The 26,353-nt window shown below is 43.1% G+C and overlaps 1 protein-coding gene across 1 annotated transcript; it reads left to right on the plus strand.

Moving 5' to 3' along the window:
• Window positions 1-16,827: 16,827 nt before the first annotated feature.
• On the plus strand, window positions 16,828-22,472 carry LOC123411468 (MA3 DOMAIN-CONTAINING TRANSLATION REGULATORY FACTOR 1-like). The gene is made up of 4 exons (XM_045104415.1): window positions 16,828-17,000; window positions 17,168-17,459; window positions 20,039-20,133; window positions 20,368-22,472. Exons 2-4 carry the CDS (start codon window positions 17,183-17,185, stop codon window positions 22,156-22,158), a joined length of 2,163 nt encoding a protein of 720 aa, XP_044960350.1. The 5' UTR covers window positions 16,828-17,000; window positions 17,168-17,182; the 3' UTR covers window positions 22,159-22,472.
• Window positions 22,473-26,353: the final 3,881 nt, after the last annotated feature.

A 26,353-nucleotide genomic window follows, 5' to 3' on the forward strand; every position in this document is an offset into this window, starting at 1 on the left:
TTCTTCCCCCATTGTTGACCTTCTTAGAGTTTTCTAACTCTCAATCTCTTCAATGATTCTTGCTAGTTCTTGAGGGAAAAGAGAGAGGAGATCTAGATCCACATCTCCACCAATCACTTTCTCCTCTATGTGAGGGGAACCCCTTGGATCTTGATCTTGGAGTTCTTTGTGAGCTCCTTGTTCTTCCTCTCATATTTCTCCATAGCTTTTGTTGTTGTGGGGGGATTTGAGTGTGAGGGACTTGTCCACTTCGTGTGTTCTTTCCATTGCATTTGGTGCATAAGTTTGAGTTCTCCACGGTGATACGTGGAATTGAAGTTTGAGAATCTTATTACCCTTGGGTCCTTGGTACCCCTAGAAGCTTGGTGGTGCCTCGGAGCTCAATCATTGTGGTGTAAAGCTCTGGGCAAGCGTCGGGGTCTCCAATTAAGTTGTGGAGATTGCCCCGAGCATTTGTGGTCACCTCGAAGCGATATGCATTGTGGTGAAGCTTCGTGGTGTTGTTGGGAGCCTCCAATTAAGTTGTGGAGATTGCCCCAACCTTGTTTGTACGGGTTCAGTGACCTCCCTCAAGGGTCCCTTAGTGGAATCACGGCATCTTACATTGTGCGAGGGCGTGAGGAGATTACGGTGGCCTTAGTGGCATCTTGGGGAGCATTGTGCCTCCACACCGCTCCAACGGAGATTAGCATCCGCAAGGGTGTGAACTTCGGGATACATCACCGTCTCCGCGTGCCTCAGTTATCTCTTACCCGAACCCTTTACTTATGCACCTTACTTTGTGATAGCCATATTGTTTATTGTCATATATCTTGCTATCACTTAGTTGTTTATCTTGCTTAGCATAAGTTGTTGGTGCACATAGCTGAGCCTAGTTGTTTTAGGGTTTTTTCTTGACAAATTAAACGTTAGTTTTATTCCGCATTTTTCAAGCCTAAACCGTAATTATTTTAAAGCGCTTATTCACCCCCTCTAGGCGACATCCACGTCCTTTCAAACTCTTTTGTGAAATATGATGAATTGTGATTGTCTCAATGCTTAAGAACATAGTTTGTTGATTGTCAATAAAGTTTATGCTTCATACTTCAATAATTGTGGATAGATTATTAATTCTTTATGACAAGTCATATGATAAAAACTTGATGCTATGTCAATATTCATGATTCTCTCGTGGTCGTATTCTATTTGTATCGACACCTCTCTCTAAAATTATGTGATCATTATTATCGAGTTTGGCTTTTTCTTGAGGACAAGCGAGGTCTAAGTTTGGGGGAGGTGATACGTCTATTTTGCATCATGATTTCCTATTGATATTTATGTTATTACTAGTCATGATTCCACTTTATGATACAATTCTTATGCCTTTTCTCTATGGATTTACAAGGTACATTACAATGAGGGAAAATGTTGAAAACTGGAATTCTGGACGTGAAAATCAAGAAAAAGGCTAAAAATTCGCTCGACTCCCAATGATCTGAAAGTTCACGGAGAATTTTTATGGAATATATGGACCAAAAATATGCTAGAGGGGGCCACGCATTAGTGCCAAGCCAACAAGATGCATCCACCCCGTGGGCGCGCCGTGATGGCTTGGGACCACCTCCGAGGTGCCCTGGCCTCCCTCTTCTGCTATAAGATGACTTTTGACCTAGAAAAATATAAGAAGTTACTTTAGGGACAAAGTGCCACCGTCTTGAGGCGAAAATCTGGGCAGAGACCCTTTTGCTCTCCGGTAGAGTGATTCTGCAGGGGAAACTTCCCTCCGGGAGGGGAAATCGAAGCCATCATCATCGCCAACACTTCCTCCTTCGTGGGAGGACCAGTATTCATCAAAATCTTCACCATCACCATCTCATCTCAACCCCTAGTTCATCTCTTGTATTTAATTTTTGTCTCAAAACCTCAGATTGGTACATGTGGGTTACTATTAGTGTTAGTTACATCTTGTAGTTGATACTAGTTGGTTTATTTGTTGGAAGATAATATGTTGAGATCCTTATTCTTAGTTATTACACCTTTGATCTTGAGCATGGTGATGATTTGTGAGTAGTTACTTTTATTCCCGAGGAAATGGTAAAAGTCTTGTTATATGTAATCATGTGAAGTTGGTATTCGTACGATATTTTGATGATATGCATGTTTTTTTTGCTTCTCTTAGCGGTGTCGTGTGAACGTCAACTACACGACACTTCACCATGTTATGGGCCTAAGGGAAGGCATCGTGGAGTAATAAGTAGATGATGGGTTGCTAGAGTGAGACAAGCTTAAACCCTAGTTTGTGTGTTGTTTCATAAGGAGCTGATTTGGATTCACACATTTCGTGCTATGGTTAGAGCTAGCTTAATTCTTCTTTCATAGTTACAGATTCTTGTGAGAGGGGGTAATCATATGTGGGTTGCTTGTTCAAGTAAGAACATAATCTTAGCACTGTCCACCCACATATCAAAATATTAAAGCAATGAACACGAATCAACTCAACATGATAAACATGACTAGAAGGAAATTCCCATGTGCCTTTCGGAGCGCTTTGCTTCATATAAGAGTACTTTCAGGCATGTCCTTTGATACAAAAATATTGGTCTATCTTGCTGCACACTTGCTACTATTGTTACTTGTCACGTGTTACGAATTATCTTGCTACAAAACTATCTATTACTTATAGCATTTGCATAGAATACCTTGCTGAAAACCACTTATCATCTCCTTCTACTCCCCGTTGTCTTCGACAATCTTACTTATTAGAAGGACTATGATTAATCCCCAATACTTGTGGGCCATCACCCCATCACTGTTGCACATATCAGAGAACAACTTAAATGCTGAACTGCCAACATCTGTCGGTGAGCTGGGCAATCTAACTCGACTATTTGCAAAGGTTATGGTCTCAGTGGGAGAACACCAGAAGAGCTTAGTAACCGCAAGAAGCTTACGCTCATAAATTTGTCCTTCAATGGCTTGCAATATGATTCAAACTGATTAGAACATAATTCATACCTATTACTATCTTAATAATCTATGAAGCTAGATACCTACTAGAATGAAGATTGGAAAGTCATGGAAGTCATCAAAGAAGGAACGAGGTAAAGGACGAAGATTGGAAGAAGGGAGGATTTATGTCATGAGAGCATAAATTCGGGCTATCCGTCATACGTCGGATTGAGACTAGAAAGCAAGTGCAAGGAACTCAATAAGGTAGGCTAGGGTTGGCAGAGAAGCTTTGGTAAGGTAAGCTAGGGTTGGCAGAGAAGAAGGATAGAGAAGAAATATAAAGAATCAAATACAAAACCGTTGATTTCATGTCATCTCGATCGACCCTTCTTCTTTCTCAACTTGTTTGCTCTTGCTTAAACCTTTTTCCTCCATCTATCCGAAAGTTTCAGTAATCAAATTGAAAGTCTTGAGGTCCTGTCATGGCTTCTTGTACTTGTTTGGGCCCTTGTTTGTGCAATGTTTGTGAACCACAAGTAAAGCATCCATCTCTCTTTTTGTCTTTCTTCTTACCCTTCTTCTTGATGGTAGTATTCCTCTGGACATAATTCTTTCCCTTGAACTTGTGTAAATTCTTTTGCACCATATTGGCACTAGAAGAACCCTGTGCCACTTTCATGTGTGAGTCATATGCTTTGGAGTTCTGCTCAACACTTAGATGACCCATGTCATCCTCAACACAGAATTCATGTCTCAAGTGCTTGAGAGAAGTAACAAAGTTCCTCCATCCAGGAGGGAGTTTCCCAATAATGCAACCCACGACAAACTTTTTCAATAACTCACGCTTCACGAGCTCCACCTCCTTAGCGAGGTACTGTATCACATGAGCCTAGTCCAGAACAGGACAATTATCAACCATCCTGTAATCATGAAACTGCTCCATATCATACAGTTCGCTTCCATCATCGGTCGCGCCGAACTTAGCTTCGAGTGAATCCTATAATGTTTTGGCAACGCGCATATGGAGATATGCATCAACCAATTTGTCTCTGTTCACAGTAAGAACGCTTGACACAAACATAGTGGTGGCCTCCTGATACGTCCATTTTGCATCATGCTTTCATGTTGATATTTATTGCTTTATGGGCTGTTATATTACTTTGCGGTACCATATTTATGCCTTTTCTCTCTTATTTTGCAAGGTTCATTTGAAGAGGGAGAATTCAGGCAACTGGAATTCTGGACTGGAAAAGGAGCAAATCTTAGTCCACTATTCTGCACATCTCCAAATGCCCTGAAAAGTTATGTGGAATTTTTGGGATTATATAAAAAATACTAGGCGAAAGAAGTACCACAGGGGACCTACCAGGGCGCCAGAAGCCTGGTAGCTGCCACCCCCCTGGTGGCGGCTAGCAAGCTTGTGGGCTCCCTGACGGCCCACTAGCCCCCTCTTTTGCTATATGAAGGGTTTTGTTCCAGAAAAAATCAATCGGGAGCTTTTACGTGGTTTCGCCGCCGCCACGAAGCGAAACTTGAGCAGATCCAATCTAGAGCTCCGACGGGACGATCCTGTCGGGGAAACTTCCATCCCGGAGGGGGAAATCGTCGCCATCGTCATCACCAACACTCCTCTCGTCGGAGGGGAGGCATCTTCATCAACATCTTCATCAACACCATCTCCTCTCCAATCCCTAGTTCATCTCTTGTAACCAATCTCCGTCTCGCGACTCCGATTGGTACTTGTAAGGTTGCTAGTAGTGTTGATTACTCTTTGTAGTTGATGCTAGTTGGATTACTTGGTGGAAGAGTTTATGTTCAGATCCTTGATGCTATTCATTACACCTCTGATCATGATTATGGTTATGCTTTGTCAGTAGTTACTTTTCTTCCTGAGGACATGGGATAAGTCATCCTGATAATAGTCATGTGAATTTGATATTCGTTCGGTATTTTGATATGTTGTATGTTGTCTTTTCCTCTAGTGTGTTATGTGAACGTCGACTACATAACACTTCACCGTATTTGGGCCTAGAGGAAGGCATTGGGGAGTAGTAAGTAGATGATGGGTTGCTGGAGCGACAAAAGCTTAAACCCGAGTCTATGCGTTGCTTCGTAAGGGGCTGATTTGGATCCACTAGTTTAATGCTATGGTTAGACGTTGTCTTAATTCTTCTTTCATAGTTGCGGATGCTTGCGAGAGGGGTTAATCATAAGTGGGATGCTTGTCCAAGTAAGGGCAGTACCCAAGCGCCGGTCCACCCACATATCAAACTATCAAAGTAACGAACGCGGATCATATGAACATGATGAAACTAGCATGACAGAAATTCCCGTGTGTCCTCGGGAGCGTTTTTCCTCCTATAAGACTTTGTTCAGGCTTGTCCCTTGCTACAAAAGGGATTGGGCCACTTGCTGCACCGTTGCTACTACTTATTACTTGTTACTTTTCGCTTGCTACCTTTCACCTCACTACACCATCACTTGTTACCGCTACTTTCAGTGCTTGTAGTTATTACCTTGCTGAAAACCGTTTATCAGAGCCTTCTGCTCCTCGTTGGGTTCGACACTCTTACTTATAGAAAGGACTATGATTGATCCCCTATACTTGTGGGTCATCAAGACTCTTTTCTGGCGCCGTTGCCGGGGAGTGAAGCACCTTTGGTAAGTGGAAATTGGTAAGGAAACATTTATACACTGTGCTGAAATTTATTGTCACTTGTCACTATGGAAACTGTTCCTTTGAGGAGTTTGTTCCGGGTATCTTCACCACGAACGGAAGCACGAGGAGTTGTTCCTCAACCTGAGGTACCTACTGAAAATATCTTTTATGAAATTCCTTCGGGTATGCTTGAGAAACTGCTGGCTAATCCTTTTACAGGAGATGGATCTTCACATCCAGACTTGCATCTGATCTATGTAGATGAAGTTTGTGGTTTATTTAAGCTTGGAGGTTTGCCCAAGGATGAGGTAAAGAAGAAAGTCTTTCCTTTATCTTTGAAGGATAAGGTGTTGACTTGGTATAGGCTATGTGATGATATTGGATCATGGGACTACAATCGGTTGAAATTGGAATTTCATCAAAAGTTCTATCATATGCATTTAGTACATCGTGATCGGAATTATATTTATAACTTTTGGCCTCGTGAGAGGGAAAGCATAGCTCAAGCTTGGGGGAGGCTTAAATCAATGCTATATTCATGCCCCAATCATGAGCTCTCGAGAGAAATTATCACTCAAAACTTTTATGCTCGGCTTTCTCATGAAGATCGTACCATGCTTGACACTTATTGTACCGGTTCTTTTATGAAGAATGATATTGACCACAAGTGGAATTTATTGGAAAGAATCAAATGTAACTCTGAATATTCGGAGCTGGAGGAAGGTAAGGAGTCATGTATGAATTTCCAGTTTGATTGCGTTAAATCTTTTGTTGAGACAAACACTTTTAGAGATTTTAGCGCTAAGTATGGACTTGAGTGTGAGATAGTGGATTCTCTATGTGAATCTTTTGCTGCTCATGTTGATCTTCCCAAAGAGAAGTGGTTTAAGTATCATCCTCCTGTAGAAAGCAACATAGTCAAAACCAATCTAGTTAGGAGAAACTGATTGCTTTTAGTGATCCTGTTGTTCCTTGTGCCTACACCGAGAAACCACCATGCCCTGCTAGAATAAAGGATTATTCTAAAGCTCCAACTGTGATACGTAGGGGTTACATTAGACCACTTGCACCCCCTGAGGAGATTAGAGTTGAACCTATTGTTGCTATTATCAAAGATCTCTTAGCCGAAGACGTAGACGGGCATGTTATCAAATTCTGTGAGGACTCCGCTAGAATTGCTAAACCTCACGCGAAAGACAAATACGGACCTGTAGTTGGCCTGCCCGTTGTTTCTGTCAAGATAGGAGATCACTGTTACCATGGTTTATGTGATATGGATGCTAGTGTTAGTGCAATACCCCGTTCCCTATATGATGAAATCAAAGATGAGATTGCACCTGCTGAGTTAGAACCCATTGATGTCACTATTACGCTAGCTAATAGAGACACTTTCTGCCCTCTGGGAATTGTGAGAGACGTAGAAGTCCTGTGTGGTAAGATGAAGTATCCTACTGATTACCTCGTCCTTGGTACTGCACAAGATAGCTTTTGTCCCATCATATTCGGTAGACCCTTTCTCAACACTGTCAATGCTCACATTGATTGCATTAAGCAGACTATCACAGTTAGTTTCGAGGGTGTGTCTCATGAATTTAACTTCTCCAAGTTTGAAAGACAACCCCATGAAAAAGAGTCATATGGTAGGGATGAAATCATTGCTCTTGCTTCTATTGCCGTACCTCCTACGGATCCTTTAGAGCAATATCTGCTTGAGCATGAAAACGATATGCATATGGTGGAAAGAGATGAGATGGATAAAATTGTCTTAGAACAATATCCTATTCTCAAGAATAATCTGCCTGTTGAACTGCTTGGGGATCCTCCCCCACCAAAGGGTGATCCTGTGTTTGAGCTTAAACAGTTGCCTGATACTCTTAAGTATGCCTATCTTGATGAGAAGGAGATATATCCTGTTATTATTAGTGCTCTCCTCTCAGAGCATGAAGAGAAGAAGTTACTAAGAACTCTGAGGAAGCACCGTGCTGCTATTGGATATACTCTTGATGATCTTAAGGGTATTAGTCCCACTCTATGTCAGCACAAGATTTAAACCGATCCTGATTCTAAACAAGTTGCTGATCATCAAAGAAGATTAAATCCTAAGATGAAAGAGGTCGTTAGAAAAGAAATATTAAAGCTTCTGGAAGCAGGAATCATTTATCCTGTTGCTCATAGTGATTGGGTAAGTCCAGTACATTGCATACCTAAGAAGGGAGGTATCACCGTCGTTCCAAAGAATTGTGAGAGACGTAGAAGTACTGTGTGGTAAGATGAAGTATCCTACTGATTTCCTCGTCCTTGGTACTGCACAAGATAGCTTTTGTCCCATCATATTCGGTAGACCCTTTCTCCACACTATCAATGCTCACATTGATTGCATTAAGCAGACTGTCACAGTTAGTTTCGAGGGTGTGTCTCATGAATTTAACTTCTCCAAGTTTGAAAGACAACCTCATGAAAAAGAGTCGTCTGGTAGGGATGAAATCATTGCTCTTGCTTATATTGCCGTACCTCCTACGGATCCTTTAGAGCAATATCTGCTTGAGCATGAAAACGATATGCATATGGTGGAAAGAGATGAGATGGATAAAATTGTCTTAGAACAATATCCTATTCTCAAGAATAATCTGCCTATTGAACTGCTTGGGGATCCTCCCCCACCAAAGGGTGATCCTGTGTTCGAGCTTAAACAGTTGCCTGATACTCTTAAGTATGCCTATCTTGATGAGAAGGAGATATATCCTGTTATTATTAGTGCTCTCCTCTCAGAGCACGAAGAGAAGAAGTTACTAAGAACTCTGAGGAAGTACCGTGCTGCTATTGGATATACTCTTGATGATCTTAAGGGTATTAGTCCCACTCTATGTCAGCACAAGATTAAAACCGATCCTGATTCTAAACCAGTTGCTGATCATCAAAGGAGATTAAATCCTAAGATGAAAGAGGTCGTTAGAAAAGAAATATTAAAGCTTCTGGAAGCAGGAATCATTTATCCTATTGCTCATTGTGATTGGGTAAGTCCAGTACATTGCGTACCTAAGAAGGGAGGTATCATCGTCGTTCCAAATGATAAGGATGAACTAATCCCACAAAGGATTATTACTGGCTATAGGATGGTGATAGACTTCCGGAAACTGAACAAGGCAACCAGGAAAGATCATTATCCTTTGCCGTTTATCGACCAAATGCTAGAAAGGCTATCAAAACACACACACTTCTGCTTTCTAGACGGTTATTGAGGTTTCTCACAAATACCTGTTGCACAATCTGATCAGGAGAAAACCACTTTCACATGCCCCTTCGGTACCTTTGCTTATAGACGTATGCCTTTTGTCTTATGCAATGCACCTGCCACCTTTCAAAGATGTACGATGGCTATATTCTCTGACTTTTGTGAAAAGATTGTCGAGGTTTTCATGGATGACTTCTCCGTTTACGGGTCTTCCTTTGATGATTGCCTCAACAACCTTGATCGAGTCTTACAGAGATGCGAAGATACCAACCTCGTCTTGAATTGGGAGAAGTGCCACTTTATGGTTAATGAAGGTATCATCTTAGGACACAAAATTTCTGAAAGAGGCATTGAAGTTGATAAGGCTAAGGTTGATGCAATTGAGAAAATGCCTTGCCCCACAGATATCAGAGGTATACGAAGTTTCCTAGGTCATGCTGGTTTCTATAGAAGGTTCATTAAAGACTTCTCTAAGATTTCTAGGCCTCTTACCAACCTCTTGCAGAAGGATGTTCCTTTTGTTTTTGATGAGGATTGCGAGGAAGCTTTCAAAATACTTAAGAAGGCTTTGATAACCGCACCTATCGTTCAACCACCTGACTGGAACTTGCCCTTTGAAATCATGTGCGACGCTAGTGATTATGCTGTTGGTGTTGTTCTAGGACAAAGAGTTGACAAGAAGTTGAATGTTATTCACTACGCTAGTAAAACTCTAGACAGTGCCCAAGGAAACTATGCCACTACGGAAAAGGAGTTTTTAGCAGTCGTGTTTGCATGTGAAAAGTTCAGATCTTATATAGTTGATTCCAAAGTCACTATTCACTCTGATCATGCTGCTATTAAGTACCTTATGGAGAAGAAGGACGCTAAGCCTAGGCTGATCAGATGGGTTCTCCTGCTACAGGAATTTGATTTGCACGTCGTTGATCGAAAGGGTGTTGATAACCCTATAGGAGATAACTTGTCTAGGCTAGAGAATGTCCTTGATGACCCACGACCTATTGATGACAGCTTTCCTGGTGAGCAATTGAATGTCATCTGCACTTCACATAGTGCACCGTGGTATGCTGATTATGCAAATTATATCGTAGCCAAATACATACCACCCAGTTTCACCTATCAGCAAAAGAAGAAATTCTTCTTTGATTTGAGACACTACTTTTGGGATGATCCTCACCTTTATAAGGAAGGAGTAGATGGTGTTATTAGACGTTGTGTGCCTGAACATGAACAGGGACATATCTTGCAAAAGTGTCATTCCGAAGCCTACGGAGGACACCACGATGGAGATAGAACCGCTCATAAAGTATTGCAATTAGGTTTCTATTGGCCCACTCTCTTCAAGGATGCCCGTAAGTTTGTCTTGTCCTGTGACGAATGCCAAAGAATAGGGAACATCAGTAAGCGTCAGGAAATGCCTATGAACTATTCACTTGTCATTGAACCATTCATGTCTTGGGCTTTGATTATATGGGACCGTTCTCGAGTTCCAATGGGTACACTCACATCTTAGTTGCTGTGGATTACGTCACTAAGTGGGTAGAAGCTATCCCCACTAAAAATGCTGATCACCACACCTCTATTAAGATGCTTAAAGAAGTCATTTTCCCAAGATTTGGAGTCCCTAGATATTTAATGACTGATGGCGGTTCACACTTCATTCATGGTGTTTTCTGCAAGATGCTCGCTAAGTATGATGTCAACCATAGAGTTGCATCTCCTTATCATCCTCAGTCTAGTGGTCAAGTGGAGTTGAGTAATAGGGAGATCAAATTGATCCTACAAAAGACCGTCAATAGATCTCGAAAGAATTGGTCTAGCAAACTTGACGATGCACTATGGGCTTATATGACTGCCTATAAGAATCCCATGGGCATGTCGCCGTATAAAATGGTTTATGGTAAGGCCTGTCATTTACCTCTTGAGCTGGAACACAAAGCTTATTGGGCAATCAAAGAGCTCAACTTTTATTTCAAACTTGCCGGTGAGAAGCGGTTGTTTGATATCAGCTCGTTAGATGAATGGAGGGCCGAGGCATATGAGAATGCCAAGTTGTTCAAGGAAAAGGTTAAGAGATGGCACGATAAACGAATATAGAAACGAGAGTTCAATGTAGGTGATTATGTCCTGCTATACAATTCTCGTTTGAGATTCTTCGCAGGCAAGCTTCTCTCTAAATGGGAAGGTCCTTACGTTATCGAGGAAGTATATCGTTCCGGTGCTAACAAAATCAATAACACGGAAGGAAATTTTCCTAGAGTGGTAAATGGGCAAAGAATCAAGCATTATATCTCCGGTACTCCCATAAATGTTGAGACCAATATCATCAATGTCATAACTCCAGAGGAGTACATAAGGGATGTTTATCAGCCTGTTTCAGACTCTGAAAACGAAGAGGTATCTGTTTCGGTAAGAAATTGGACTCTGATGCTTTTCCAATAGGAAATTTCCTCCGTTTTGTAATCTTTGGAAAATTAGAAAAATAAAAAGCAGTCCGAAGAGCGCACGAGGCGGGCACAAGCTTGGAAGCCTCCACCTACCCCCTGGTGGCGGCTAGAGGGCTTATGGGCACCTCGTGTGCCTCCCGGACTCCGTTTTCTTGTGGAGCACTCCTTCTGGTCCATAAAAAATCAATATATTCGCCTGAAGGTTTTGATCTCCGTATCATGCAGTTTTCCTCTGTTTTTGTTTCGAGCCTGTTTCTGCCGCAGATTTAGGTCAAGATGTCTTCTGAAGATTCAGAGGGGGAGAGCTATGTGGCTGACTACCTTGCTAACCCCAAGGTATGTGGGGACTTGGAACCATATGGCTGGACCACTGATGAGGAAGAGGACTATGAGCCCAAAGGAAAGGAACAAACGAGTTCCAATGAAGAGGAGGCTCCTCTACCTCAACCTGCAAACACCCATGTGGAGTTCAAGAAGTCAAGCCTCCCCAACTCCAGGAAGAAGCCTAAGACCATATTTATCCCCTCTCGTTTCTTGCAGGAGAGTAAGCATGAGCTTTGCCATAGAGTGTTGAAGCTTGAGGAGGAAAATGACGATCTAAAGGAGCAGAACTTTTTGCTCAAGTGGAAATTAGACAAGCTCAAGACTGCTTCAACAACTCCACCACCATCACCACGGAAGGAAGACAACTAAGCATTGGTATGGGCAATCCCCTTGGCTTCTGCCAAGCTTGGCGGAGTTGCCCTGGTATCGTATCACCTTTATATCTTTTGCTTTTACCTTTGTTTTAGTTCTTTCCTTTTTAGTTTTTATTTCTTCTCTTAGAGGAATAAGTCTTTAGTGTTTAGTTTGAGTCTTTTGCTTTTGTCTCTCCCCCGATGTATTCGAGCTTACAATCTATATAATAAAGAGTATCTTAGTCAAGGGCTTTGCTTTGTGCCATGATCAAAAGTATGAAAAGAACGATAGCATGAAAGATCATGCGACGATCTTATGGAAAGTGATAACTTCACATATGACACGTATGATGATTGAAACCTGTTGAGAATAAATCAACATAGACCCCAGTCACTGTTGCAATTAATAAGAAGTAATAAGGAAAGAGAGGTTCACATATAAATATATCATCTTAGACACTTTTTACAATTGTGAGCACTCACCAAACTATTACATGCTTAGAAGTAGATGTTGGACAAGGAAGACAACATAATGAATTGTGTTTTCTTGGTTTCAAATAACGTTATATGATTAGAGATCCCTTAGCATGTGACGATTGCTTCCACCTCATATTAGCCAAAACTCCCGCACCAAGTAGAGATACTACTTGTGCATCCATAAACCTTCAACCCAGTTTTGCCATGAGAGTCCACCATACCTACCTATGGATTGAATAAGATCCTTCAAGTAAGTTGTCATCGGTGCAAGCAATAAAAATTGCTCTCTAAAATGTATGATCTATTAGTGTGTGGAAAATAAGCTTTGTATGAACCTGTGATGAGGAAGACATAAAAGCGACAAACTGCATAATAAAGTTCTTTATCACAGGAGGCAATATAAAGTGATGTTCCTCCGCACTAATAGGACACACATTCAAACCTCAAAAGCGCATGACAACCTCTGCTTCCCTCTGCGAAGGGCCTATCTTGTACCTTTACTTTTTGCCCTTGTAAGAGTCATGGTGATCTTCACCAATTCCCTATTTTTGCCTTTGTCTTGGCTACCGTCACATGGTTGGGAAAGATCTATATTCATATATCAACTTGGAGTTGAGTACTTATGCTTTATTATTGTTGACTTTACCCTTGAGGTAAATAGTTAGGAGGCAAAACTATAAGCCCCTATCTTCCTCTGTGTCCAGCTGAAACTTTGACACCATGAGTACCACGTGAGTTGTAGCAATTGTGGAAAACAAAAGAGATGATTGAGTATGTGAGTTTGCCTTACAAGCTCTTATTCGACTCTTTCTAATGTTATGATAAATTGCAATTGCTTCAATGACTTTGGACTGTTGTTGGTTACTTCTCGGTAAGGTTTTTGCTTCATACTTTGCTTTGTGAAGGAATTATTACTTTCCCATAAGAATCTTTATGATGTATTGCTGTTCTATGTGTGATCATGATGCCCTCATGTCTGTATTATGTTTTATCGACACCTTCGTCCCTAAACATGTGGACATGTCTATGGAACTTGGTTTTCGCTTGAGGACAAGCGAGGTCTAAGCTTTGGGGAGTTGATACGTCCATTTTGCATCATGCTTTCATGTTGATATTTATTGCTTTATGGGCTGTTATATTACTTTGTGGTACCATATTTATGCCTTTTCTCTCTTATTTTGCAAGGTTTATTTGAAGAGGGAGAATTCAGGCAGCTGGAATTCCGGACTAGAAAAGGAGAAAATCTTAGTCCACTATTCTGCACATCTCCAAAGGCCATGAAAAGTTACATGGAATTTTTTGGGATTATATAAAAAATATTGGGTGAAAGAAGTACCAGAGGGGAGCTACCAGGGCGCCACAAGCCTGGTAGCCGCCACCCCGTGGTGGCGGCTAGCAAGCTTGTGGGCTCCGTGACGGCCCACTGGCCCCCCTCTTTTGCTATATGAAGGGTTTCATTCTAGAAAAAATCAATCGGGAGCTTTTTCGTGGTTTCACCGCCGCCACGAGGCGGAACTTGAGCAGATCCAATCTAGAGCTCCGGCAGGACGATCCTGCCGGGGAAACTTCCCTCCCGGAGGGGGAAATCATCGCCATCGTCATCACCAGCACTCCTCTCGTCGGAGGGGAGTCATCTTCATCAACATCTTCATCAACACCATCTCCTCTCCAATCCCTAGTTCATATCTTGTAACCAATCTCCGTCTCGCGACTCCGATTGGTACTTGTAAGGTTGCTAGTAGTGTTGATTACTCTTTGTAGTTGATGCTAGTTGGATTACTTGGTGGAAGAGTTTATGTTCAGATCCTTGATGCTATTCATTACACCTCTGATCATGATTATGATTATGCTTTGTGAGTAGTTACTTTTGTTCCTGAGGACATGGGATAAGTCATGCTGATAATAGTCAATGTGAATTTGATATTCGTTCGGTATTTTGATATGTTGTATGTTGTCTTTTCCTCTAGTCGTGTTATGTGAACGTCAACTACATAACACTTCACCATATTTGGGCCTAGAGGAAGGCAGTGGGGAGTAGTAAGTAGATGATGGGTTGCTGGAGAGACAGAAGCTTAAACCCGAGTCCATGCGTTGCTTCGTAAGGGGCTGATTTGGATCCACTAGTTTAATGCTATGGTTAGACGTTGTCTTATTTCTTCTTTCGTAGTTGCGGATGCTTGCGAGAGGGGTTAATCATAAGTGGGATGCTTGTCCAAGTAAGGGCAGTACCCAAGCGCCGGTCCACCCACATATCAAACTATCAAAGTAACGAACGCGAATCATATGAACATGATGAAACTAGCATGACAGAAGTTCCGGTGTGTCCTCGGGAGCGTTTTTCCTCCTATAAGACTTTGTTCAGGCTTGTCCCTTGCTACAAAAGGGATTGGGCCACTTGCTGCACCGTTGCTACTACTTATTACTTGTTACTTTTCGCTTGCTACGTTTCACCTCACTACACCATCACTTGTTACCGCTACTTTCAGTGCTTGCATTTATTATCTTGCTGAAAACCTTTTATCAGAGCCTTCTGCTCCTCGTTGGGTTCGGCACTCTTACTTATCGAAAGGACTACGATTGATCCCCTATACTTGTGGGTCATCACCTCCGTGACCGCCTTCCCTTGTTGAGGAGCAAACGTTCCTACGGGATCCACAACATCGACCAAGAGAATGTTCATAGCTGTGAGCCACAAGGTGATCCTCGTGTGCCAACGCTTAAAATGCGTTCCGGTAATTTTTCCTATTTCAGTGTAGCGGAGAAGCCATGAATCGAAAGTGCCTAAAATAAGAATTTTGAATTGTTGAAATAACTAGCACTTTATCGGTTGATCTAATCCACGAATAAACAACAAGCATGGTAAATATGGTATACTTCACACTCCACAAGATGGAGAGAGGGAGAGAATGAACGATTTAGGTCACACTCCACAAACGTAGTCTCCTTATATAGGTCCTCAAATATATTGGCCTCGGCCAGACCCACGACCGAGTTAGTGAACAACCCATGGTCCAATGTCTCACACAATGGCACTTTCATTTAGCGACTAGTTAATTAATTCATAATTAGGCTTGCTCGACTCATTCACACAACCCGTGGCGCACACGCCATGGCGAGGCGAGCGGAGGAGGAGGAGGAACGCACGTGTACATCTTTTTTTTCCAAGCTTCCAATGATACGTGATGGATCAGCCCTTATAAAGGAGTCTCACGATTACTATTGTAGCCGTATAGTGCTAAACTTTTCATAACTTATCGTACATCCATATGGACCATAGAGATTAACGAATGATTATTCTCTTATATGGGCCCGATCAGATCTATGATAAAAATTTAACACAAAATACAAATGTAACAAATAAACCATGATAATAATATTAATTTTTTGTGGAACTAAGAGAGGGCCTTTTTCCAACTGAGATCGGCCGTTCGCCTCTGGTTGAAGCTCACAGTACCAATGTGAGTGATCAGGAGCACACGGACCTTTAGTTTTGGATAAGTTGAGGAAAATTTAGTTGAACAATTTTTTTTGAAGTAATTGAACAAAAAAGAAATACGTGCAGGTTCTTGTGTTTATGCGAGAAAATGAGTAACTCCTGTGATTTTTTATTTTTTGCTAAATAAATTCCTACGCTCCAAACATGGGCCGACTTTAATCCCGACAAAATCAATCACAAACGTGGCGTCTCCCTTATTGAGGAACGATCGGACAAATCAAAGAAATTAAATTCGTCTGCAAGGATTTTTTTTAGTGATAATTCGTCTGCAAGGATTTATGTTTTAGTATATTGATACATTCATTTCTAGACAAAGTTAAGACAAGAATTTTAGAGTGGAGGAAGTATTAGTTTGAATGTGATGAAGAGATGACACTGAATCTTGACCTTAGTCCGACGCGTCATGCTCATCCGGCCCGTCACTCGCCTTATCCACACGGCCCGGGGCCAATCACGACGTCCCTCTTGTCACTGACGCCACCTTGGCCGCCGCAGAAGATCCCAAACCACCTCCCCAGCAAAGCAAAACCCTAACTCCCACGGCCCGATCCGACTCCCACCGACCACTCAACTAGTGCCCCTAAAATATGCAGCATCCCACCGACACCTGGGCCCAGGAGACTCAACGCTCCACATGTCAGCAAATGCTGTGTTCATAACCGGTGTGCGCGAAGTGAACCACGAGCGGCCGAACCCGGCAGCGCCACGTGGGGATGGGATAGGGATCCGCGGCCCAGACCAGCGGGCCTCGAAACCGGCGAGCCCACACAACAGGCCCCCCGGCCGTCTCAATGACACGCGGGCTCAGGCACACGGTGGGTCCCACAAGGTCGAAGAGCGTGTCTGGTGCAAGCGACGTGTCCCGGAACCCACGCCGCCTTCCGTATAAAATCCGCTATCCATCCCTCTCTCCCTCGCCTGCAGCAGTCTCGTCTCCAGGAGGAAAACCAAAAGCGAAAGGGTAGGGGAGAAAAAAAAAGTCATTACCATACCACTCGCTCGCTCGCTCCGCAGCCGCGGCGCACGCACGCAAATCTCGCGCACGGGTTTGCGGGGGGCGCTCGATCCGCGGAGGAAACCCTAGGTATGTACTCTGCTATGTCTGGATAGGGTGTCGGCTCCCGCCGTGCTTTGCTTGCTGCCCGCGCGCGGCCGCCCCCCCGTCTCCCCCGCTCCAGTTCGTTCCCCATTTCGGCGCGAGGCGACGCTGATTTGGTTTGGTTTTTGGTTGGTGGTGTGATGTCGCCGCAGGGCGGTGGATTCGGGATGGCGTCGCCGAGGAACGAAGGCGGGTTCCTGACGCAGGAGCAGCGGGAGAAGCTGCGGATCGCGGTGCAGAACGCCGAGACGCTCTCGCTCACATCGCCGCGCTCGCCCACGGGGAGCACCACCTCCGCGCTACTGCAGCAGTACGAGCTGCACCAGCAGCAGGTGCGCGCCGCCGCCGCCGCCGCGAGGGGAGGCGGGGGCGGGGGTGGAGGCGGAGGTGGGGCGAGGCACGCGCGACGGTCGCATTCCGGGAAGGCCGTCAAGCTTAAGAAAGGTGAGGTGGCGCTCGATCTGTTTGTGCTCTGTGTAATTAATACCTCCCCTCTTGTTATGGAGCTGGTTTTAGAGCTTGGCGTGCTTGATTAGGACGCGATGCGTTATGCCAATTGCTGTGCTGCCATTGTTACTGCTTCAGTGGACTGCTTAGCCTGTTGTTCATGCCTTACGTGGAGTCGATCTAGTTTAGGGTTCTGGGAATGCAGGTTTAGCAGCTGAGTTTATCTTGCTGTTGATGTTTATTTCGAAGGTATGCTTGTGGTTCTGGTATGCTGATGCTGCTAGTTTTTGCGTCTCGTTGAGGTTGGGCTCTCGTTATAAGGAGGTAGCACATTGTGACCTATACATCATACTGCGCTGACAAAATTTTGTTGAGAGTTCATCGATTGTTTGACTGTTCACTAGTTTGCCGATTTGGATTTGTTGCAGTAGGTTGGTAAGCTGATAACCATTACATTTTGACGGCATACACCTGCTGTTGGTGGCGAGGGTTAGCTTTGCATGCATGAAGCAGTTCAGTGGTTCCGTGTGCGTGTTAGTTTGTGCTCCGGACTCCCGAGCTGCCTAAAGGGGATTGGTTTTGTCGGGTAATGGCAATTACAATCTGGCTGTGTAGCATTCTTCTATGTTGGTTGAGTTGGTTACCAGTATTCTGGTTGCATCTGTTACCCTTCAGGCGCTGATTGGATTGTCGTTTCTCAACGCTAAACCCCAGGAAAATATACACGCCTCCCACCGTCATTTTCTTTTCCAGATGAAAATTGTGTGTGGCCTGTAATTTACATGTGTAAATTATATATGGGTGTATAAATAAACACCCATTCCAAGCGGGGTGTTAGGATTTTTTTGTCGCTCTCTGCTTTTTCGATTCATAGGTGTACTCAGATCCCAGGATCTGATAGTACTGTAAAGTTGTCCAGAGTATATTATCTACCTGTTCTGATAATAAGCTTTCAATTAGTTGATACCACTGACTTTTCCTGTGTGGGCAAGACAACCATCTTTTACAGGACATTTGCTAAGACAGAGCACTTCAGATTCCTTGTACTTGTAACATGTACCATGAGCTGACTGTGATGGTTGCTGTCTATATTGTTGTGTGAATTGTTCCCCACTTGTGATCATCATATTCTATGATGAGCAGTTGGCCATCTCTTGTTCTGTTGGGATATGGTCAGTTTGTATTCTTTTAATAGTTTCAGCTCACAAATCTAGTCAATGAAATTTGGTCTACATCTATGTATATGTATGCATATCCTATACTGGGAACTTTTGCTTGCACCATGCCCCCATTATATGATTATACTAGATCCTGCTGATTGTTGTTCCACTTTTTATGTTAGCTGTCTGTACGGTTTTTCGATATTTTTGTAATAACTGGAGAACTCATTTGGTATCCTTATTTTAATTATTTCTACCCCCTCCGTTCCTAAATATAAGTCTTTTTAGAGATTTCACTACAGACTACAAACGGAGCAAAATGAATGAGTCTACACTCTAAAGTATGTCTATATACATCCGTATGTAGTCCGTAGTGGAATCTCTAAAGACTTGTATTTAGGAACGGAGGGAGTAGTTGTTATTGGAACCTAATTTTGTGCAGAATATAGTGTATTGCAGCATGTTGCAATGCATGCTTCTCTCTTTCTGGTAGCAACTGATTATGTGTTTTGTTAACAGGCTGTGCATAGTCATTTGTTTCTTTTCCTATTTGAAGTTTTGACTGTGTGTTTCATTAGAAAAGGAGGTTATCATTCTGGGCTTAGAGTTACTAGTCCTTTCTTTCTTGCTTGTTTAGCTTCCATTTACTTCCTGTACACATCGGGCGTGGAGTATTTGGGATATTCAGTGAAGTGTATATTGTACTACCTGGACTCACCCTGAACGCATATGGTTAGATATTAAAGCTGGCGAGGCATTGATTTCAGTTGCTATTACCACAGACCAGCTGTCAGGGATACTTTTCTGAACCTTTCTTTTCTTGTCGCTGCTATGGTGGCATAACATCTAAAATGGGTCCATATATTCATTACACCATTTATTTACTGTGTGGCCTTGTATAGAATGCAAATATGCAACTTCTCGAGTTTAAATGTGTACTATAAGTGTGTTATTTTATTAAATAAAACTGTGCCATGTGATTATGTTACATGATAGTTTTATGTTCAGTTTATGATTCTTCCATGATAGAAACAGTGATTACTCATTCGCAATCCAACATAGTTAAAAGAGGCATGTCTAAGCAGGCGCTTAAGTGCGCCTAGCTCCAGGTGATAGCAAAACGCCTTGCACATAATCACGCTTAATCTACGCACAATTGTGCATAAGCGTGTGCTTTGGTCAGAAAAGCGCAAGGCGGTAACGCATAGCGTTTTCTTGAACTATCCAAGTCTAATATATTGTGGGGTCTTCTTGTCTCCGGGGAATTCTTGAATACCACTATAGGTCCTATCAATTGATTGCAGTATGAAAATGGCCGTGTTTTCCAGTGTCTCATGGTCTACTAGTTCTCGTTTCTACTTTTGTAATATAGAAAATTGTTAAAATGTCTGATTTGTTGGATCTTCTGTACTACAGATGGTGCTGGTGGCAAAGGCACCTGGGGAAGACTTATTGACGCTGATACAGCGACATTCCTTGACCGAAATGATCCAAACTATGATAGTGACGAGGTAATCTTCATGGTCTTGACTTATATACTCCAGTCATTTTTTTCATGCAATGCTGAACCGTTTGACATTTGTTTAGTCACAAGAAATTGGTAAATATAATATTCAGCTTTTTGTAAATATGTTGTTAACTTGTTATTTGGTTAATACTCAGTACCCAGCCTAACTTTGGATACTCATTCCTGGTCAAAAAAAAAAAAACTTTGGAGACTCATCGTGTTGTGTTTTGTAAATCAGGAGCCATATGAATTAATTGAAGCCCCTGCTACAACCCCACTAGAGGACTACAAGAAATCTCTTGTCATGATCATTGAGGAATATTTCAGCACTGGTGATGTTAAGCAAACAGGTTCTGATCTTAAAGAGCTGGGTTATGATGACTTCCACCGCTACTTTGTGAAGAAGCTTGTTTCGATGGCAATGGACAGGCATGACAAGGAGAAAGAGATGGTGTCAGTGCTGTTATCATGTCTGTATGGTGATGGGCTCAGTTCAACTCAAATCAAACTAGGGTTTGTGATGCTGCTACAGGCTGTTGATGATTTGGCCGTTGACATACCTGATGCTGTTGATGTCCTTGCTCTTTTCATTGCACGAGCAGTTGTAGATGACATTCTTCCGCCTGCTTTTCTCAACAAGGCAAAAGGAAGCTTGACAGAGGCTTCAAAGGGAATGCAAGTTCTACAAATTGCAGCGAAGAGCTATCTTTCAGCGCCCCACCATGCAGAGTTACTTGAGCGACGATGGGGTGGTTCAACTCACATCACAGTGGAGGAGGTAAAGAGGAGGATTACTGATCTTCTAAAGGAATATATCAAGAATGGTGATACAGCTGAGGCGTGTAGGTGCATAAGAGAGTTGGCCGTGCCATTTTTCCACCATGAGGTTGTGAAACGAGCTGTCACTCTTGGAATGGAAAGTCCAGCTGCAGAAACTCTTATTGCCAAGCTTCTGAAGGAAGCATCTGAAGAAGGTTTGATAAGCTCTAGTCAGATGGCGAAGGGATTCTCCCGTATTGTTGAGAGTCTTGATGATCTCTCCCTTGATATACCATCCGCAAAATCTCAATTCCAGACATTGGTATCGAAAGCAGTTTCTGAGGGTTGGCTTGACTCTTCGTATGAACCATCAGGTGCCAATGGCAATGTCCAAGATGATGACCATGAGAAGCTGAGGAAGTACAAGAGGGAGGCTGTGTCTATGATACATGAGTACTTCCTTTCTGATGATATAGCAGAGCTTATTCGCACACTTGAAGAGCTTGGTTTACCAGAGTACAACCCGGTCTTTATCAAGAAATTGATAACAATTGCCATGGACCGCAAGAACAGGGAGAAAGAGATGGCATCAGTTCTCCTATCCTCATTAAGCATGGAGCTATTCTCTAGTGAAGACATTGTCAAGGGATTCATAATGCTTCTCGAATCTGCAGAAGATACTGCACTGGACATATTGGATGCCTCAGATGAGCTGGGACTGTTCCTAGCGAGGGCAGTGATCGATGATGTGCTTGCGCCTCTGAACTTAGATGAGATTGGCAGTATCCTTCCAGCAAACTGCAGTGGGGCTGAAACATTGAACATGGCACGCTCCCTTGCCTCTGCCCGTCATGCAGGAGAGAGGCTACTGAGGTGCTGGGGCGGTGGGACAGGATGGGCCGTGGAGGACGCCAAGGACAAGATAACAAAGCTCCTGGAGGAGTACGAGAGCGGAGGTGATGTAGGGGAAGCATGCAAGTGCATCCGTGAGATGGGCATGCCTTTCTTCAACCATGAGGTGGTCAAGAAGGCGCTCGTCATGGCAATGGAGAAGAAGAAAGAGGGCACGCTTGCTCTGCTGCACGAGTGCTTTGGCGAAGGGATCATAACCATCAACCAGATGACCAAGGGGTTCTCAAGGGTCAGGGACGGGCTTGACGATCTGGCCCTCGACATACCTGATGCCAGGGACAAGTTCCTCTCCTACGTGGAGAATGGGAAGAAGAACGGATGGCTCGTACCCTCTTTCGGCGTTGCTGCTTCGACTTGAACCGATGACTGAGCAAACAGGAAGCATCAAGCTGGACCGCGAAGACGCAAGCAGCCATAGTGTGGTGCAGCCCACCTAGTTCGTGTGCATTTGCGTTTGCGTTTCTGATGCACGTCCCTGGACTTGCGTCGTAGGTAGGTCAACGAGCCCCTCTTGCTTGCTTGTGGTGGTGGCTCATGTCTAGATCTTTGCATCTCTGGACATACCCTTTGCTGTTCTTTGCTGTGTTCCGTTTCAACTTCTTCATAGACATTTTTCTTATTACATCAAGTAGGACAGAGGAGAAAAAATAACTTCATGTAAGTTTTTTACTATGCCTCTGCTTCCCCTGCATTGACGACTTGTGATTTGGGAAGCATCATGCTGAAACTAACTGTAGTAGCGGCTGGCGTCACATCTGAATCGACAGTTTTTTTATGGCTGTCATCGTTATAATGTTTTGTGGAAGCGGTCAAACTCTCCGTGGAGAGCCGTGTGGGTTAATATTGATCGAGCCAAGAAGAGGCCTTGCCGTGGACATTGAGTTATATTGATCGAGCCAAGAAGAGGCCTTGCCGTGGACATTGAGTTATATTGATCGAGGCAAGAAGAGGCCTTGCCGTGGACATTGAGTTTTTGCTCCCGAACACAAATGCCTCCCTAAAATAAATAATAATAAAAAGATTTAAAAAATTCTGATTTTTTTTGTAAACTTTGACAAGTTTCTTGTATGCTTGCAAAATTTCAGATTGAAATAACATTTATAGAAGTCGTGGCAAAAATAAATAAATAATATTTTCTCTGTCCTAAAATAAGCGACACAACATTGTACTAATTTTAGTATAAAGTTAATATAAAGTCGAGTTACTTATTTTGAAACAGAGGGAGTAGATGCTTATGCATGTAAAACATTTGTCAAAGTTCATCAATTTTTATTTTATTTTACTGTTCAACATCATTTGAGCTCCGGAGTATAAGAGCAGGACATTCATCTTGCCAGGCTTATAAGTCGCTAGAAACATGCAAATTCGGCCTCTCAAACGCCCGTGAACACGTCTGATGCGTTCTCGGCACGTCCACAGACACTGATCAGTTAAGTCTTAAATTTTCCTTTTCATAACCGGACACCTCAAATATGATATCTTAAATCCATACAAACTCATGCAACTACTATGTCGATGCATTATACACATCGTTCAGCCACTTCATCACTACTAACATGTCATGGGACTACCAAAATTTGGTATATTTGGTTATGGTGGGCATCATCCACACCTGCCCTTCCCCTTTCCGGAGCCCTTGTCGTCCTTCTCGCGGAAGTATCGGTCAAAGACACAGTATGAATTGAGTCGGACCTGCTCATCACAGGAGTTGTCACCGCCATCGCTCACTCTTTCTCCACCTTCGGTGACAGTCTCACAATTTCACACACCGCCCGATTCTGCTCTCACGAGAGGGCACACGTGTTTCATCGCTGTCGTTGCGGTCGCGGATGACTTCCTCCCCTGCTACCGTGTGCGTCACCACATTAGTCGCCTCCTCCGCGATACGGGTCGCCTTCCCATGGCGGGCAACCCCCGGTGGGACTCACACTTTGTCGGACGAGTAATGGGTAAGGAGAGATTTTCCGGTCACTCGGACCACGGTGACCCAGCCCCGGAGGACCCGAGCGCCCGTTGAGCCGACGCTATAGAGTCATGTCGGACAGATTTTGTTGTCGGTCGGGTGCTGTCCTCGCGGGAGCGGCGGAGTGCAATGTGGACCGCCATTGCCTCCTCCAACCCGCACGGGATGATACCCAATCGGCGGATCCGGACTGGTCGGAGTCAGGCCCGCTGCCCTCCATGCTGAAGAAGGTCGGAGATCACCGGAGGTGAGCTTGGGTGGCGTATGGGAGTGAAGGGGAGTGGAGTGAAGTGGCTAGGGTTTGGTCAGGCGAGCGGATGGGGACAAATGTATGTGGGGTCGATGTGCGCCAAAGCGGGCCATGCCAACGTGGCAGACGTGCCCGGGCGCCCCTATATCCACCCCATATTTGAGTTGGATATGAGGGGTGCGAGTTAGCCCGGGCATTTGAGGCCCATTTGAGGAGCCCGGCTGGGTCAAAATTTCGTGATCGAGCGGCCTACCCGGGCGTTTGAGATGGGTATGAGGGGTCCGGTTGTAGATGCCCTTATGGGAGAGGAAAGCTAGAGAAAACAGTTGAGATTACATCATACAAGTTTCTATCTCTAACACCCTCCCTTAATCTCAATTATCCGAGATTAAGATTTTTCATGAACTCGTCAAATGCCTTGTGGATGCTTTGGTGAAACCATGTGCAACTTGATCTTTTGAAGGAATGAATCGTGTCTCCAATATCTTCTCTGCAACCCTTTCTCGAACAAAGTGAAAATCCGTCTCAATGTGTTTGGTTCTAGCATGAAAAATAGGATTGACAGATAGATAAATTGCACCAACCTATCACACCATAGACATGAAGTACGATTGTTGCTTTATCCCTAGTTCTACAAGCAATGATTCCAATGAGATGGTGTCAGCAGTGGCATTAGACAACAATTTGTATTCTGCTTTAGTACTTGATCCTGACACAATTGCTTGTTTTCTAGCACTCCAAAAAATACAATTAGAACCAAAGAAAACTGCAAAACCTCTAGTTGACTTTCTGTCATCATTGCAACCTACCCAATCAGCATAAGAAAAAGCACTAACAAGTGTATAATTAGAATGTCTGAACCGAATTCCCAAACTTATAGTGTGCTTGATATACCGTACAACTCTCTTGAAAGTTGTCTAGTGAGTCAAGGTAGGTGCATGCAGATATTGGCATACTTTGTTAACAACAAATTAAATATCTGGTCATGTCAGAGTGAAGTACCGTAGAGCTTCACTAACACTCCTATACTTGGTGTTTTCTTCTTCTGTGAGTGACTCCCCTTCATGTGGTGAAAGTTGTTGTGAGGAAGATAATGGTGTGGGTGAAGGCTTGCAGTCCTTCATCCCCATGTGAGTTAGCAGTTACGTGGCATATTTTTCCTGCTTTAATACTATACCATCTTGAATCTTCTTAACTTCAATACCAAGGAAGAAGTGTAAATCACCAAGATCTTTGAAAGCTAATTCTGCACTTAAATCATGCGAAAGAGCATTAGTGGCATTATGTGAAGAACTCACAACTATGATGTCATCAACATATATGAGCACAAACATGATGGTATTTGCCTTGTTGTAAATGAAGAGAGACGTGTCAACTTTGGATGCAACAAAACCAAGATACCTCAACTGTGAACTTAACCTGGAGTACCATGCTCTAGGTGCTTGTTTCAAACCATAAAGAGCTTTATAAAGATTGAACACATAATGAGGTGTTTTCTTATTTTCATACCCTCGTGGTTGTCTCATATAGACCTCCTCTTCCAAAATACCATGCGAAAACGTGTTCTGTACATCTAGCTATCTCACGCTCCATCCACTCGATACTGCAACAGCTAGCACAAGTCTTATGGTTGTAGCTTTTACAACATGGCTAAAAGTAACCTCATAATCAATACCATAGCACCGTTTAAAGAATTTAGCAACTAGACGTGCCTTGTACCTATCAATGGAGAAATCTTCCTTCTTTCTTATCCTATATACCCATTTGCAATCAATATCATTTTTACCTCTCTGATTAGGTACTAGATGCTAGGTTTTATTATTCAAGAGTGCACCATACTCTTCATCCATGGCCAAAAACATGCAGGAAACAAAAAGTGGCACTTAGCACTCTGTTAATAGGTTAGTGCTAAAAATAATATAAAATATCTAGTAAATGATTAAAATGTATACTAGAATGATAATGCAATAGCATGGAACAATCAAAACTTATAGATACGTTGGAGACGTATCAACATCCCCAAGCTTAATTCCTGCTCGTCCTCGAATAGGTAAATGATAAAAACAGAATTTTCGATGTGACATGCTACCCAACATGTAATCTCTTTCAGGTATGATCACTGAGAAATGATGAATCAATAAAAATTAACGTAGTAATATCCATAAACATAAGTAACATAATCATCAACTTTCAAAACATACGATCCTTAAAGAATATTTACCCCCATTCATTTTATCATATTAGCATGGCATGTCTGCGTCTTCACACCGTTTTCAAGTTTTGTGTTGTGACGTCCTCGATTTGATCGTACGCTAATCATACACACAAATGCGTACGACC

The sequence above is a fragment of the Hordeum vulgare genome, chromosome 7H (assembly GCF_904849725.1).
Source record: "Hordeum vulgare subsp. vulgare chromosome 7H, MorexV3_pseudomolecules_assembly, whole genome shotgun sequence".
NCBI classification, from domain to species: Eukaryota; Viridiplantae; Streptophyta; class Magnoliopsida; order Poales; family Poaceae; genus Hordeum; species Hordeum vulgare.

Excerpts from the sequence above, each read along its gene's own strand:
- LOC123411468 (XM_045104415.1), top strand. The coding sequence starts at position 17,183 with ATGGCGTCGCCGAGGAACGAAGGCGGGTTCCTGACGCAGGAGCAGCGG. Across the intron at positions 17,460-20,038 it reads GGCCGTCAAGCTTAAGAAAG|ATGGTGCTGGTGGCAAAGGC; the intron begins GTGAGGTGGCGC and ends TCTGTACTACAG. Across the intron at positions 20,134-20,367 it reads CAAACTATGATAGTGACGAG|GAGCCATATGAATTAATTGA; the intron begins GTAATCTTCATG and ends TTTGTAAATCAG.